General features: G+C 42.9%; 1 protein-coding gene across 3 annotated transcripts in view; it reads left to right on the top strand.

Moving 5' to 3' along the window:
* The window catches only part of SDK1 (sidekick cell adhesion molecule 1), an 887,311-nt gene that overhangs the window by 528,997 nt on the left and 344,802 nt on the right, over positions 1–13,512 (top strand). For all 3 annotated transcript variants that reach the window (XM_027612939.2, XM_027612937.2, XM_027612940.2), the window contains one exon: positions 6,307–6,440. In XM_027612939.2, the coding sequence (XP_027468740.2) occupies positions 6,307–6,440 (134 nt within the window). The remainder of the gene's footprint in view (positions 1–6,306; positions 6,441–13,512) is intronic.

Below are 13,512 nucleotides of genomic sequence, written 5' to 3'. Positions count from 1 at the left end.
TCTGGGGGAAAGATGGATGCATCATCCTTTGAAGCAGGACAAATAGGAGCCCTTGACCAGAGCTTCAGGAGGAAGTCGAGACATGTGGGTAGGAGGCTCAACAGAGGTGAGGTTGGTACTTGCTTCTCTGTCACCTCCGGAAGCCACCCTCCTGTTACTGAGCTATTATGTGTGTTCTCGGTTAGAGAACCTGGCCTGTCTTTCTAACATGACATCTCATCCGCATTTTATTTTTTAAGAAGCTGTCACCAGGAAGATGGATGTGGTCAGACCTTCACATTTTCAGCTGCCTCTTTGGCTTCTCTACTCCTCCTCTAAAATTCTACAAAATACATAGTTGGGACTTCACAGACCTATCATTTTCTTTTTCTATCTTTTGGATGTGTTCTTCCCATTGACTTACCTCCTTGCGCTCAGTAACCGTATTCCCCAGTCACCTTCCCTGGATGGTGTCATGCACACCACAGGCGCTCCATATAGACTCAATGAAGGGTTGGGTGACCCTTTTCCTTGCCTGGGTTCTGGTACCAAGATGGAGTTGCAAACTCAAAAATGAACAGTGAGAGAAAATTTATCAGTATGAATACGTGCATGTTTTCTTCTTTCTCTTCATTCAACATGCATCTATTGGTGACATTCTGTTTGTCAGGCTCTGTGCTTAAATACTGGGGGCAACTGTGTCTAAGGCAGAACATCTGTGTATTGAACATGCTTCAGATCCAGACAGTTTAAGGGAGTTATCATTTGAGAAATCCTATCCTATAATGTACCCCCACTTGGATCTGTAATTAAGAGTTGACAGCTAATGTAGAATAGGTTAAAGACTTTATATAAATTTAATTATATTTCCCCATATATTTGCCCTGATGAAATTAACCATACATGCTATAGAAAAGACTCCCTGCATGGATTAAATTGAAATGTTTGGCAAAGCATGGACCACAGTGGTAACTAAGCTGGTAAAAAGCTTGAATGGCTCCTCCCTGTCTCTGTATCTTCCTGCTCTTAAGGGAAAGTGAATAAAGTGTTTCCTATTACTTCTTGTAGTTCATAAAAACACTGAATCTAAGCTCCATGGGACATGGGCCGTGTGCACCTGGTTCAGGTTTGTACTTCCTCTGCTCTGAGTTAGGCCTGGGGACTCAAATCTGACTAAGTAATGAATACAGTTATTTGGTTCCCTTCCCACAGCAATCCAGGAGAATGTCTACCCTTGCTTTCCTTCCTGGTCTCGGGCAGCTCCTAGGGGGGAGGTACAAGCGAGGCCGTTTTCATCAACCACCAACCTGGTGCTTTCATAATTAAGGTGTCAGGGCCACAGGTTGGAAAGCCGGTGTTCTGTATGACATTGAGAGCGTGACATCCCCCAACATTGGCAAGTGTGGCAGGAAGCTCACTTGAAGATATGCCCGCTGATTGCCCCGCCCCCAGCCCCATGCATGCAGTGCGTAAGCCCTTGGATCTAGGTGTCCAGGGGCATTTTCCCCTCCCGGGTGATTTTGATCAGAGCTGATGGCCAAAGACTCCAGGGATCTCCTCTGAGGTTTTAACTTCCCCGAAATAGAGAATTCTTATTTTGCCAACTGCCTCAAGAAAGTGTTGGGAGAATCACGTGCAGAGCCAAAAGCACTTGGAGTGTGCCCTTTCAAATGAGTCCTCTTCTGAACCACTGTCTTTCCCTCTTAGTAAAGCCCCATTACTCAGGACAGCCAATAGATTTCTCTCTGAGAACCGTCCCTGTGCTTATGGCCGGCAGCAAGCAACCCTTCAGCTTGTTCTTCACATGGCCAACACTCTGTTTTCCCAAGCTATAATGCACTGAACTGTTGAATTTGTGTATCATTTTCTTTTTTACTATCCCATGGAATTAAAAGTTAGAAGATTTCATTTTGATACCACCTTACACCAGTTAGAATGGCAAAAATGGACAAGGCAAGAAACAACAAATGTTGGAGAGGTTGTGGAGAAAGGGGAACCCTCTTACACTCTTGGTGGGAATGCAAGTTGGTACAGCACTTTGGAAAACAGTGTGGAGGTTCCTCAAAAAGTTAAAAAAAAGAGCTACCCTATGACCCAGCAATTGCACTATTGGGTATTTACCCCAAAGACACAGATGTAGTGAAAAGAAGGGCCATATGCACCCCAATGTTCATAGCAACAATGTCCGCAATAGCCAAACTGTGGAAAGAGCCGAGATGCCCTGCAACAGAGGAACGGATAAAGATGCGGTCCATATAGACAATGGAATATTACTCAGCCATCAGAGAGGATGAATACCCAACTTTTACATCAACACGGATGGGACTGGAGGAGATCATGCTAAGTGAAATAAGTCAAGCAGAGAAAGTCAATTACCATATGGTTTCACTTATTTGTGGAACGTAAGGAATAGCAGGGAGGACATTAGGAGAAGGAAGGGAAGAATGACCGGGGGGGGGGGGGATCAGAGGGGGAGATGCACCATGAGAGACTATGGACTCCAGGAAACGAACTGAGGGTTCTAGAGGGGAGGGGGTGGGGGGATGGGTTAGCCCGGTGATGGGTATTAAGGAGGGCATGTTCTGCATGGAGCACTGGGTGTTATACACAAACAATGAATCATGGCACACTACATCAAAAACTAATGATGTGCTGAATGGTGACTAATATAACATAATAAAAAATATTATAAAAAATGAAATGTAGAATCAAAATGGGAAAGACTAAGGAAATCATTTCATGTAAAACCACACATACATTTATTTTAATAAAGTGAAAATAAAGGAAAAAATCTCCTTGGCTTAATGCTATAATCTTCCTGTAAAGTCAATGTAAGTTTTAAATTAGTACTTTGGAATTATGTGATAAAAAAGCCAAGTAGTCTGTATGATGGGCAAAGTTCTAAACGCATGCCGTTGCATTCATTTTGAAAGTTGTTCTCCTGGAATAAAAGTGACTTACTGTGGAAAGATATTTTAAAATACAGAAATCAAAAGAAAATAAGTTATAATCTTACCACTCAAAGTTAACTGCTGTTAACATTTATATATACCCATATAGAGGATTATTTTTATGCACTGAGAACACATTCTTCTTTTTTTGAACCCCAAATGGTGGATGCTACTGGATATGCTGTTTTGCATCTGTATCAGGATTCATTTGACTTCTAGAAAGAGAAACCTTAACTTAAACAAGTTTAAACGTGAATAAAGTACATCATCTCATGAAATAGGGGCCCAGAGAGAGGATGGGCTCCTGGATGGTTGGTTCAATGACTCGGTCGGGTTATCAAGACGAAGGACCTAGCTACTCTCTTTTCTCTCTGTCCTGCCACCAGCATCATGAGCTTCATGCTAAGGTTCTTCCCTTCGTGGTCATATAGTTGCCACTGTGAACATCTGGACAGCACGCTTCTTTATTCATATCTGGTGGAGGGAGAAAAAGCCTGTTCCCACCAGCCATGGAATGGAGATCCTGCCCTTCCGTTTGGTCAGACGGACTTAGGCCTGACTGCCCCCAGAGTAAGGACAGTTCCCAGACACCTGCCGTAGGCCAACTGGCTCAAGCCTGGCTTCCTCGGTCAGTCCCTGGCAAGAGGGATCGGCTTACCGTGATTGGCTTACACTGGTTGGGGTCAATTCTCCAAACCACATCACTACTAGAAAATGGTGGGGATGAGGAAGAGATGTTGGAAGTCAGCCCCCTCCTCAGTAACCTGATATTTTCACAGAATGTTTTATGGACACATAGAAGAGTCACGTTAAAGGATCAGTTAGCTTACTTTCTCATCATCACCTTCAGGCTGTTGTCTAATGTGCTCTGACTCTCAAAATTCTGTCCCTCCTGCTTTTGTCTACACGCCGCCTTCCCCCGCGTTGTGAGGGTGGCTGGCAGCCTCCAAGTGTGGGACGCACGCTTCCTGCCTGGCCTCCAGCAGGGGTGAGAGTCCTCCCCCAAGCGTGCTCCTCCCCACTGTCCAGAAGGGCAGCTGTGGTCCCATGCCAGTTCCTCATGTTTTACATGTGGTACCTGAACCTGTACAGGCCTCTGATGACCAACATCCAAACCTGGTGCTGGGAATGAGCCACCTTCCTGCCATCCATGGCAGCCTGGGCCAGGCGTGGGCACAGCAGAATCAGGGTCTATTAGGGAAGAAGACTCAGAGAATGAATGCATGGTACCTGCTCCAATGTCTTTAAAAATTGCTCTTTTCTTATACATTATAACAGTTATCTGAATTGTCTGAAATTAAGATGAATGTCTTCAGATGGTTTAATTTTCATTTTAAAAACTCAGTTTCTTTTGTAGAAATGCTCTGTTCAGAAAGAGTTGGACGGGAAGAAAGAATAAAGTCTTCTGGGGAACTGATCCTCATTAATCTAATGTTCTCTAAAGCTTAGGCATTTTTGTGCTGTCTTTTTTGGCATAATTTTTGACTTAAAGTGGCCTAGAAGTTAAAACCCAGAAGGAAAAACATGAGCTTAAAGATACAAATTATAATAGATGTAAACTTTAATATCTTTATTCCTTATGTACTTTTTATTTTCAATACCCTTGAGACAATGTCCTAAATAATATAGAGAATTGATAGGCATTTTTGGAGAATAATTCTGAGAAATAATAGGCATATTTGAAATTACTACAGCAAAAATCAGATCTTAGAGAAAAAAGTTATGACATACTCAGTTTTTTAAATTATACTATTAAATGTGTAACTTCATGTGTAATAAATATTCATATTTAATTTTAGGTGCCAGGGTAACATACACTAAAATAAAATGGAACAATTTCTATGGTTCTATAAAGGAATCTATAAAGGAGTCATAAATAATTATGGTAAAACTTTGAGATATTTTTATGGGACTAAAAATTGAAAACTCGTTAATAGGGAAATTTTCTTAAGTGATAAAGGAGGTAGGTTAGTCACAGAGGCCTCAAACTGCAGTATATCCTATGGAACCCTGAATAAGCAGTAACGTCGTAAGATAATCTTGTATAATGTGTAAAAGTGAAGAGTGTCTGAAAAAGCTTTCCATAAGGTAGCAGGAAGAAAAAGATTGTTATTACAGTAAAATTCCCCATGACCGGTCCTGCAGTTTGCATGTTTTTTTGTTACCAGAACAGAGATCTTATCTGAATTTAGAAGGGCTACGACTCTCTAGGATTTAAAATGAACAAATAAACGTATTCCCTATAAAGTAACAACCTGTGGGCAGCAGTGCACTTCACTCTGGATCCCGGGTGCTTCCGGCGGGCGTTTGGATAAGAGCAGGGACTAAAGTGTACTTGGGTGCTCAGAATGTGTCGTACCTGCAGCGCCCAGTCCACCCTTTGTATCTTTTTGCTTTGTTAATAAATTCTGCAAATTATAGCAAGAGCAAAGGATACTACGACACTTATTTTCATTAAAAGCTGCTTGGATTTATGGAAGTTGTATCTTTGTTACTTTTTTTTCCTCTTCCTTTAAGTAAGTACTCTGGTGAGACTGTGTGTGATCTGCCCGGCAGAGCACCAGTCCACATGTGGGAAGACAGGTCCTCTCTCTGGTGAATTGTCACCTTGCTATGTTACCTTGAACAAATAACCTCTGTGATCTTCAGTTTTCTCATTTCTAATGAGAAGGTGGTGGGTCAAATGTGTCTCCGAGTTTCCTTTTTGCAGCAGAATTGGGGTATACGAGAAGGTCTCAGTGATGATGGGCTAGACTGTTTGTACCTCTGGATGTGGGGAGGTGGCCCAGGTGAAGAATATGCAGTCCTAGCATTAGCGGTTATGGGAAAATCAAGTCGAAGGGGTCAGTACTGCCCACTGGCAACTTTTCTTCTACCCACTAGTTGAGAAATAGAGGTACAGAGGCTCTAATGAGGCTCCTTGGGAGGTGGAGGAAATTGCAAGTGAATTCATTTGCCCCCAGTCCAGGTTTGGGGTGATTCAGCCCTGCATTTTCGAGGTTTGTGACCATTGTGTGATCAAACAGCCCTGCTTGAAGGGAAAAGACCAGCTCTTCTGGAATTTCTTCTAACTTGTTACACATTCCCAGAGGAAGCTTTGAGTTTCAACAAACCTTGGGTATATATGTTCCAAAATGTTGTCTTCCTCACAACCAAGGGTCGGAGGGCTCAGACCCTCCTCGCAGGAGTGTGGACTGGGCCAGAGAAGGCTTAACCACCGCCATGTTCCTGAGGTCGGCCTGTACGCTTGTTTTTTGTCCTTCCAGGTCTTTTTTAAATCCTGGACATTCCTTTCTAGTTGGCCTAATAAATTAATTTGCCTTACGAACAAGAAGTCCTGTGGAGTGGCTTTGACGCTGTCTCTTGTCTGATACAGAGCCATCACGCTGGAAAATCAACTGGTGATTCTTGCCGCGACCGCAGGTGATGCCGGGGCTTACTACGCGCAGGCCGTCAACGAGCGGAACGGAGAGAACAAGACCAGCCCGCTCATTCACTTGAGCATAGCAAGTGAGTTTTGAAATTCCAAATGATAATTCTGAAGGCAATAAAGTCTTGATTTAATTAATATATTTCTCATGGGACATTTTGCAATAAATCTCTAAGATAGTGGCGATGGTTTAATATTAAAGATTTTTATTTATTTATTCATGAGAGACAGAGAGAGAGAGGCAGAGAGAGAAGCAGGCTCCCAAGGAGCAGGGAGCCCGATGTGGGGCTCGATCCCAGGACCCTGGGATCATGACCTGAGCCGAAGGCAGATGCTTAACCATCTGAGCCACCCAGGCGCCTGAGTGATGGTTTAATATTGATCCAGTGTCAATAGTTGCTTTCTTTGAAGTGGTATGCAGAAAATATGAGCACAACAGGTGATTCTGACTGCAAGATCTTATTTGTTTTGGGGATTTAAAATATTTTTGCTTTTGCACACTGTTACTGCGTACTGTTTTTAACAACAAAAAAAAATCTTGATTTTTAAGGAATTGTATCTATGAAACTTATTTGAGACTAGATTAAGCACAGGTTGTTAGTTTAATTTAAAAATAAGATCTTTGAGAAAATATATAAAGTTGTGTTAAAATTAGCAGTATTTCTTTTTTCTTTTTTTTTCTTTTTTTAGAGAGAGAGTGAGCAGGGGGCAGAGGGAGAGGGAAAGAGAGAATCTTAAGCAGGCTCCAATGCCCAGGGCAGAGCCTGCCCCAGATTAGCAGTATTTCTTAACTATAATCAGCTGACCATTTTTTCTACCTGATTTTACTGAATAATGAAGAGAATACAGTTACACTTTCAGTTTATTTAAGGAAGTTTTAGTTTGAGGAAACTTAGTTTAAACATTTGACCTTTGAAAGAAGGCTCTAGCTAGTGTTGATTGCTGAGGAAGGGAGAAATGATCAGAAGCAAAAACTCTGAGCTAAAAGAGATTAAAATGTGTACCTCACAGGGCAGGTCACCAGATGTTGGCAGCGTGAAGTTTCATGGGATGAAATGCATTAACTCTGTTCCTGAGAACATACAGTTGGGAAACAGTTGTAAATATCAACATTTGATGATCCCATCAAACAAGAGTGAATTAAACGGGTTGTCCGTATAGCAGTGAATGTCATCTTTTTGAGAAACACCTTGAAGGGATGGCCTTCCCCGGCAGGTGGTTTGAAAAGTTTCGTGTCTTACGTGGGATGGGATCACGGTGTTTGCTTCCTGCGGGGTACAGTTGCGTGAAGCCGAGTAGGACTGACTGGGTGAATGTCGGCAGCAAATGTGGGGCAGGAGACCACAGGGTTAACTGAGTGCTCCGTCACGGCGCACCCTCTTCCTGGTAAGTGTTCCTAAGGGGCCATCATCCTGCCATCAGCAGCTCCATTCCTACGAGTTGAATTCTGATCTCCAGACCACAGATTGTGTGCGGATTGGGCTGTCACCGTGGCCTTTTTAATGCCTTGGAGAGTTATGTGCGTTGACTGGGTGTGGGCTTTTGAATCAAGAATCATAATAGAAATAAATGTGACTTCTCAAGATTTTTTTCAATATTGATAATAAAGGATGGAAATTGTGTTATCAAACAGATTGATTACTTTAATGATTTCTGAGTTTTACAATTAGAACCATTTGTTCTGTTTAGAAAATTGATTTAGCACTCACATGTAATATACATACCAGGATAATAATTGGTCAGATTGGGAGAATTCTAGGTCAGAAACAAGGAAATTGGTCTTCGCTGGTTGGAAGAGGGGAAAAAATTTCCACAAATAGTCTGGTTACCGTGATGCTGACATCACAGAGCTGTGGAATAGTCTGTACCTGTAATTTCCCACATGCCTGTTCTAGAAAGGCCAGTAGGAAATAAAGCCAGTACAGTGAATTTGCAAGTTGCCATCCTATGCAATACCATGGCGTTAGATAATTGGAATATGTAAATTCTTTTTCAGTAATTTCAGTTTCTACTCCTACCAAGAAGTATATTGGAAGCAGCTCATAAATATTATAATTAACTGCCTTGCATTTTGTTCCCTTGTATATTTTTATCTTTTCATTGGCACCAGGTAAAATGTATGGAAGGTGAGGTATAAAAAGGTTGATGGTGTGGAGGGACTTACTGTAAATCTTGGGAGAAAACCTGCACACTGTTTCCTTATATATTCTTTGCTTTTTATTTGGGACCAAGTAACATGTGAAGAGTCAGAAGGTTGAGGAAGCAGCCTCTTTTGATTCTCAGGATAACATTCTGTTGACATATTGGATCTAGCTAAAAGTTAAATGGCACTCTATTATGCATTTTCACACTAAAAATTCTATTTTGAAACCTCTAAAGATCAGAAATATTGATAAATCTGTAGAAGCCCCCAGAATTGTATGTTTAAGGGCTGCTCCTTTCTGGACCGCAGCAAATGCTCTCAGCAGCAGAACCTGCTCTCGGGCCAGCGCCGGGTGAGGCCGGGGAAGGGGGACGTGCAACCCCTCTAAGTTTATCATGGGGTTAGGTGTCCTCAGGACCCATCTGAGCTGGCGGTAGGACACGCTGTGTGCTGCAGACTTAGACATCTTGGTTTGTTTTGTTTCTGATGGAGGCTTTGTAAAAACACCAAACAAGATTGATGAAATTTTAAAAAAAACTTGCCAGCCAGCATTTCTGAAGAATCAAAAGGTATTACAGTCAATTATCATTTAACGAAGATAAATTTTTCTTCGGCAGGAGGAGACTAAAATAAGGAACCTTTATGTAGTGAATACGACTGAGGTGGTAAGGTACTAGAAATTAAATTCCTGGTGGATCGTACTATAATTAATTTAAAATTGGAGAGCCCCAGGCGGCCCCACCTCTTGTTTCCTGTCGTAATAATAAGCAGTTCCTCCTGCAGGACAGCCTGGCGTCGAAGTGGGATAGCACCCAGGGGTCAGCCTTGTCTCAAAACATCTAAATGAGTGATGCCCTAACATCCAGCTAACAGGAGCAAATAATGTATCTTCCCAACAACCATGTACACGAGAGTTCACAACCTTGGGCCCTTTTCAGTCACTACATGTTGTGGCTACACTTGAAGCTTATGGGAAGCAAAAGGTAGAGACGATTCAGATAAAAATAAATAAATGTTTAAAAAAGCATGGCAGTTAGGAGGGAAATGCAGCCCCTCCACCGGACCACGCGCTGTTCTGTGCACGTTTAGTAGGTGGCGTTGTTATCTCTTCCCATTTCTGCTCCCTTTGTGTGGCTAGGGAGAGAAAATGCAGCGTGTTCTTCACGGATACTTCCTGTCCGGAAGGAGAGGCCCCCTCCGAACTGTCCATTCTCCTGCTCCCCGGTGGCAGCTCGCCGCCATCTCGGGTGGATTCACTTTGAGGTTTTAATGTGACGTGAAGCCAGCAGATGTTAAGGGTGTAGGCGGGACTGCTGAAGCGTCCTGCGTGAATATTTCATAGCTGGCTCCCGCTGCTCGGGTGCGCGCCGGAAAAAGAACGGGCTGAACTCACCCGAGAGTGGCTGTTCCTATTCTGAGGTCAGACCCAGGCAAGCCTTATAAACCTGTCAACCTGCTTTTGGTTTTCACTTTGAAGATTTTACATTGAGTTAACTTTGGTGGATCAGATCTTCTGAACTGAATTAATAATGTGAATAAGTTTCTTAAAATCAGAAGAAAGGGTAGAGTCAGGAGATGAGAGGAATTCTCTTGGATGAGGAGGAGCCCGTCGTTGTGTAGATGACACAGTGCCCACCTTGACCCATCGTGGGCTCTGACCCCACGTGCAAGATGCCCAGTGTAGTGACAGCCTCTGGCAGGGAGGAGGATTGAAGAGGAAGCGGTGCCCGTCTCCTTCCTGTGTTTTTACCTCTTTCATTTTAATGCCTCCTCTTCAAACAGCATCCGCAGGTATCATTTCAGCTGATCCTCCTTCAGGCTGACAAACCCTTGCTTTTCATTCTGAAGACCACTTAACATTCTTTTGTCCTCTATAATGCTAATTTAACTGCAGACCTCATATATGTGTAGTAGCTGAAAGTGGATTCCTGAGAATAATGTCCAGGAACAGTCGTCTGAGAGAACCGCCCTATAAAACAGGGCTCTTGTGCACCCAGATAAAATTATCTCGCATTTTCTTTGTGCCTTAAATATTTCTGGGAGAAAGGGGCAAGGCAGAAGCCTTTCAAGTGTACTCTGACATGATTCCCAAAGCAATAGGAACAGTTTGAAATATTGCTGGAAACCTATCCAGAGACAGTGTCCATACCACAAATGATGAATTTAGAATCCAGCTATGGCTTTATACATCGGATGGAACTTTACTGCCAGAATTTTCAGAAACATAAATAGGAAGTGTACTTTACGATAGAGTAATGAGCTAATCATTTCGGATGTACTGAACCTTCTAAGTGGGGTGTGTAATGAAGCATAAGACATGCTCGGGCCCTGGCGTCCTGGAGCTGGCCGCGGGCAGAACAAAGTGTAGGCTATGGGCTCTAAAGTGATTTTGTAGGTACCCCATCAGTAAACAAGCCTTGTGCGTCCACCCCTCATACATGCACACTCAGTTATTTATAAATTAGAAGCATAGAACTATCATACAAAAGAGATAAAGTTGAAATAAATGGTATCTTAAGTATCTTGCTAATCGCGAACATCTTATTAATCTCAAAAATAAGACAAGTGATTTTTCCAGCAGAAGTGGGTTTATTCAGGAATAACACAGAATGCAATTCAGGACAGGCCAACTATGGCAAAACCATACGCAAATTCAAGAAACAAAACAGGAATGTTGTTTTTGGAGAATAGAGAGGAATTTGCAGGGGGGTTGGAACAAAAGTCTGTTGGAGAAAAGCCAGAGTTCATAGTAATGATGGTTCCTGATTGGCTGGGTTGCAGGGGTGGTTGATTTCTTTTTGTTTTGTTTTGTTGTTTAAAGATTATTTATTTGAGAGAGAGAGAGAGAGAGAGAGAGAGTGTGAGCAGGGAAGGGGCGGGGCGGGGGAGGGAGAGACAGAATCCCAAGCAGACTCCCCGCTGAGGGCAGAGCCCCATGCAGGGCTCGGTTTCACAACCCTGAGATCATGACCTGAGCGGAAACCAAGAGTCGGATGCTCAACCGACCGAGCCACCCAGGCGCTGGGGGGGTTGACTTCTTGGAGGACGTGCATTGCACATCTTTCCCTATTGGGGCCTGGAACTGTGGGTTCTTTCCTGTTGACCATTCTGCTCTTGGGTCTGTAATGGACAGTTCCTCCTGTAATGGATGTCAAGCGTGGGCTCCCAGCCTCCCCTTCTAGCCGCCTGAACCCACTTTAGTGAGGTTCCCCTTATTAATTTTCAGATTCATTCCATCTTTAGTTCATGTCTCATGGCACAACAGACACTTTGTGAGTGGTCTTCCTGATGATGATTTCGTTTTTTGGACAAATCCTTGTGACATCCGTTTAAGGAGTACTGTTTATCCGGTGTCGTTGCCGATGAAGGTCTCCATGCTGCCGTTTGTCATTTGTGCTCCCCTCGGAGTACCTCAGGTCTGTGCTTCTTCACGGTCATGTGTATCTGGTTATCTATTCTGTGAGAGTTTAGTTAAAACCAAATACAATTGACCCTTGGAGAACACAGGTTTGAACTGCATGGGTCCACTTACACGCACAATTTTCCCAGTAAATACGGGGCAGTTCTCTAACTGTATTTTCTCTTCCTTATGATTTTCTTAATAACATTTTGTTCTCTAGCTTACTTTATTATAAGAATATAGTATATAATATATTTAACACACAAAATGTATGTTAATTGACTATTATGTAATTGGCAACAGTAGGCTATTAGTAGTTAAGTTTTGGGAGAGTCAAAAGTTATACAGATTTTCAACTGTGTGGAGTGTCAGCAATCCGAAACCCCATGTTGTTCAAGGGTCCACTCCACACAAGGACACCTACCCTTTGGCAAGTTCTGAGAGCAAACAGATACACAAAGGCATCCTGTGAACCTCCTTGACAATGAATATTTTTAGCTCTGCCCCTGAGATCACATGCATTACAGTGTGTGACATGGGGCCATCCCACTGAGAGACCTGACCTGCCTAATAAATGGCATTATTAAAGATCAGTGTTCTTCTTATGGCTCTACTTTAAAAACATAGATAAAAATGCCTGTTCTAATATTTTGTTTCTGAACCCCAGCTGTATGTTTATATGGATTAGTGACGGGCTTAGAATCAAGTAGAACCAGTGATTCCCAACCAGGCTTCAGCTTAAAAGAAAGGAAAAAAAAAAAAGAAAGACCAAAGATGAAGAAGACAATAATAAGGCCATAATTTTCTCCACAGCCCACATGACATTTCTGTCATTAGTTAGGGTAGACCCCTTATTTCTGTTCGCTACCCCTGCTCTTGCCCATCTTTATTTCCCATGCTGCCCATCTTTCTCCTTTGTGGCCGACCTCAACCTAATCTCCCCCTTGGTAAATCTTAGGGAATCAGGTTAAACTGTGAATCGTAATGCCCTCAACTTCTGAGTGAATCTGGGATAGCCCAGTATCCCCAGTCTCCCAGAGCAGCGACCTTCACACTGGGAGATGCAGACCTCTAGGGGGACACACAGATTTCTGAGGGGGCAAGCAGGCACATAGAATCTTCAGGGAATCTATTTCCGGGTGCTTTCCTGTGCTGTTCCTAAAAGTAGGTGTGTGTGTGCATGTGCCTGAGTCCCAGGGGCTCTCCGCACGGGTTGCCTCTCTCATAGGATGCGAGTCACATACATCCTGAACCTTTAATACAGGCCTTGCATGAGGGCGTAAGTGGCCAGGCGCCAAACGAAGGGAGAATTCTAAATGTCTGTCAGAGTTGTGGAAGTGAAGTATTCTAATAACTGGGAAATAAATCATTTTATAAATTAGGTGTTTTCACTTTCTTGCTGTCTACAAAATGAGGCAGTACCCACACACATTGTCAGTTGATATTTTATTACAAATAATTTTTGAAGATTGCTAATACAGAGTAGCATCAACTTGTAGGACGGGAAGACATTTCCAGCCCTCTTGCAGTTTGGGGGGTAACATGACTAACTCTCGTCAATGAAATGTCAGTGGAATGAAGCATGTCACTTCTAGGCCGGGGATTTAAG

Source organism: Zalophus californianus, chromosome 10 (assembly GCF_009762305.2).
Source record: "Zalophus californianus isolate mZalCal1 chromosome 10, mZalCal1.pri.v2, whole genome shotgun sequence".
Lineage (NCBI taxonomy): Eukaryota > Metazoa > Chordata > Mammalia > Carnivora > Otariidae > Zalophus > Zalophus californianus.
Note: the sequence above shows the minus strand (reverse complement) of the source record. Positions and strands in the feature narration are given on the sequence as shown.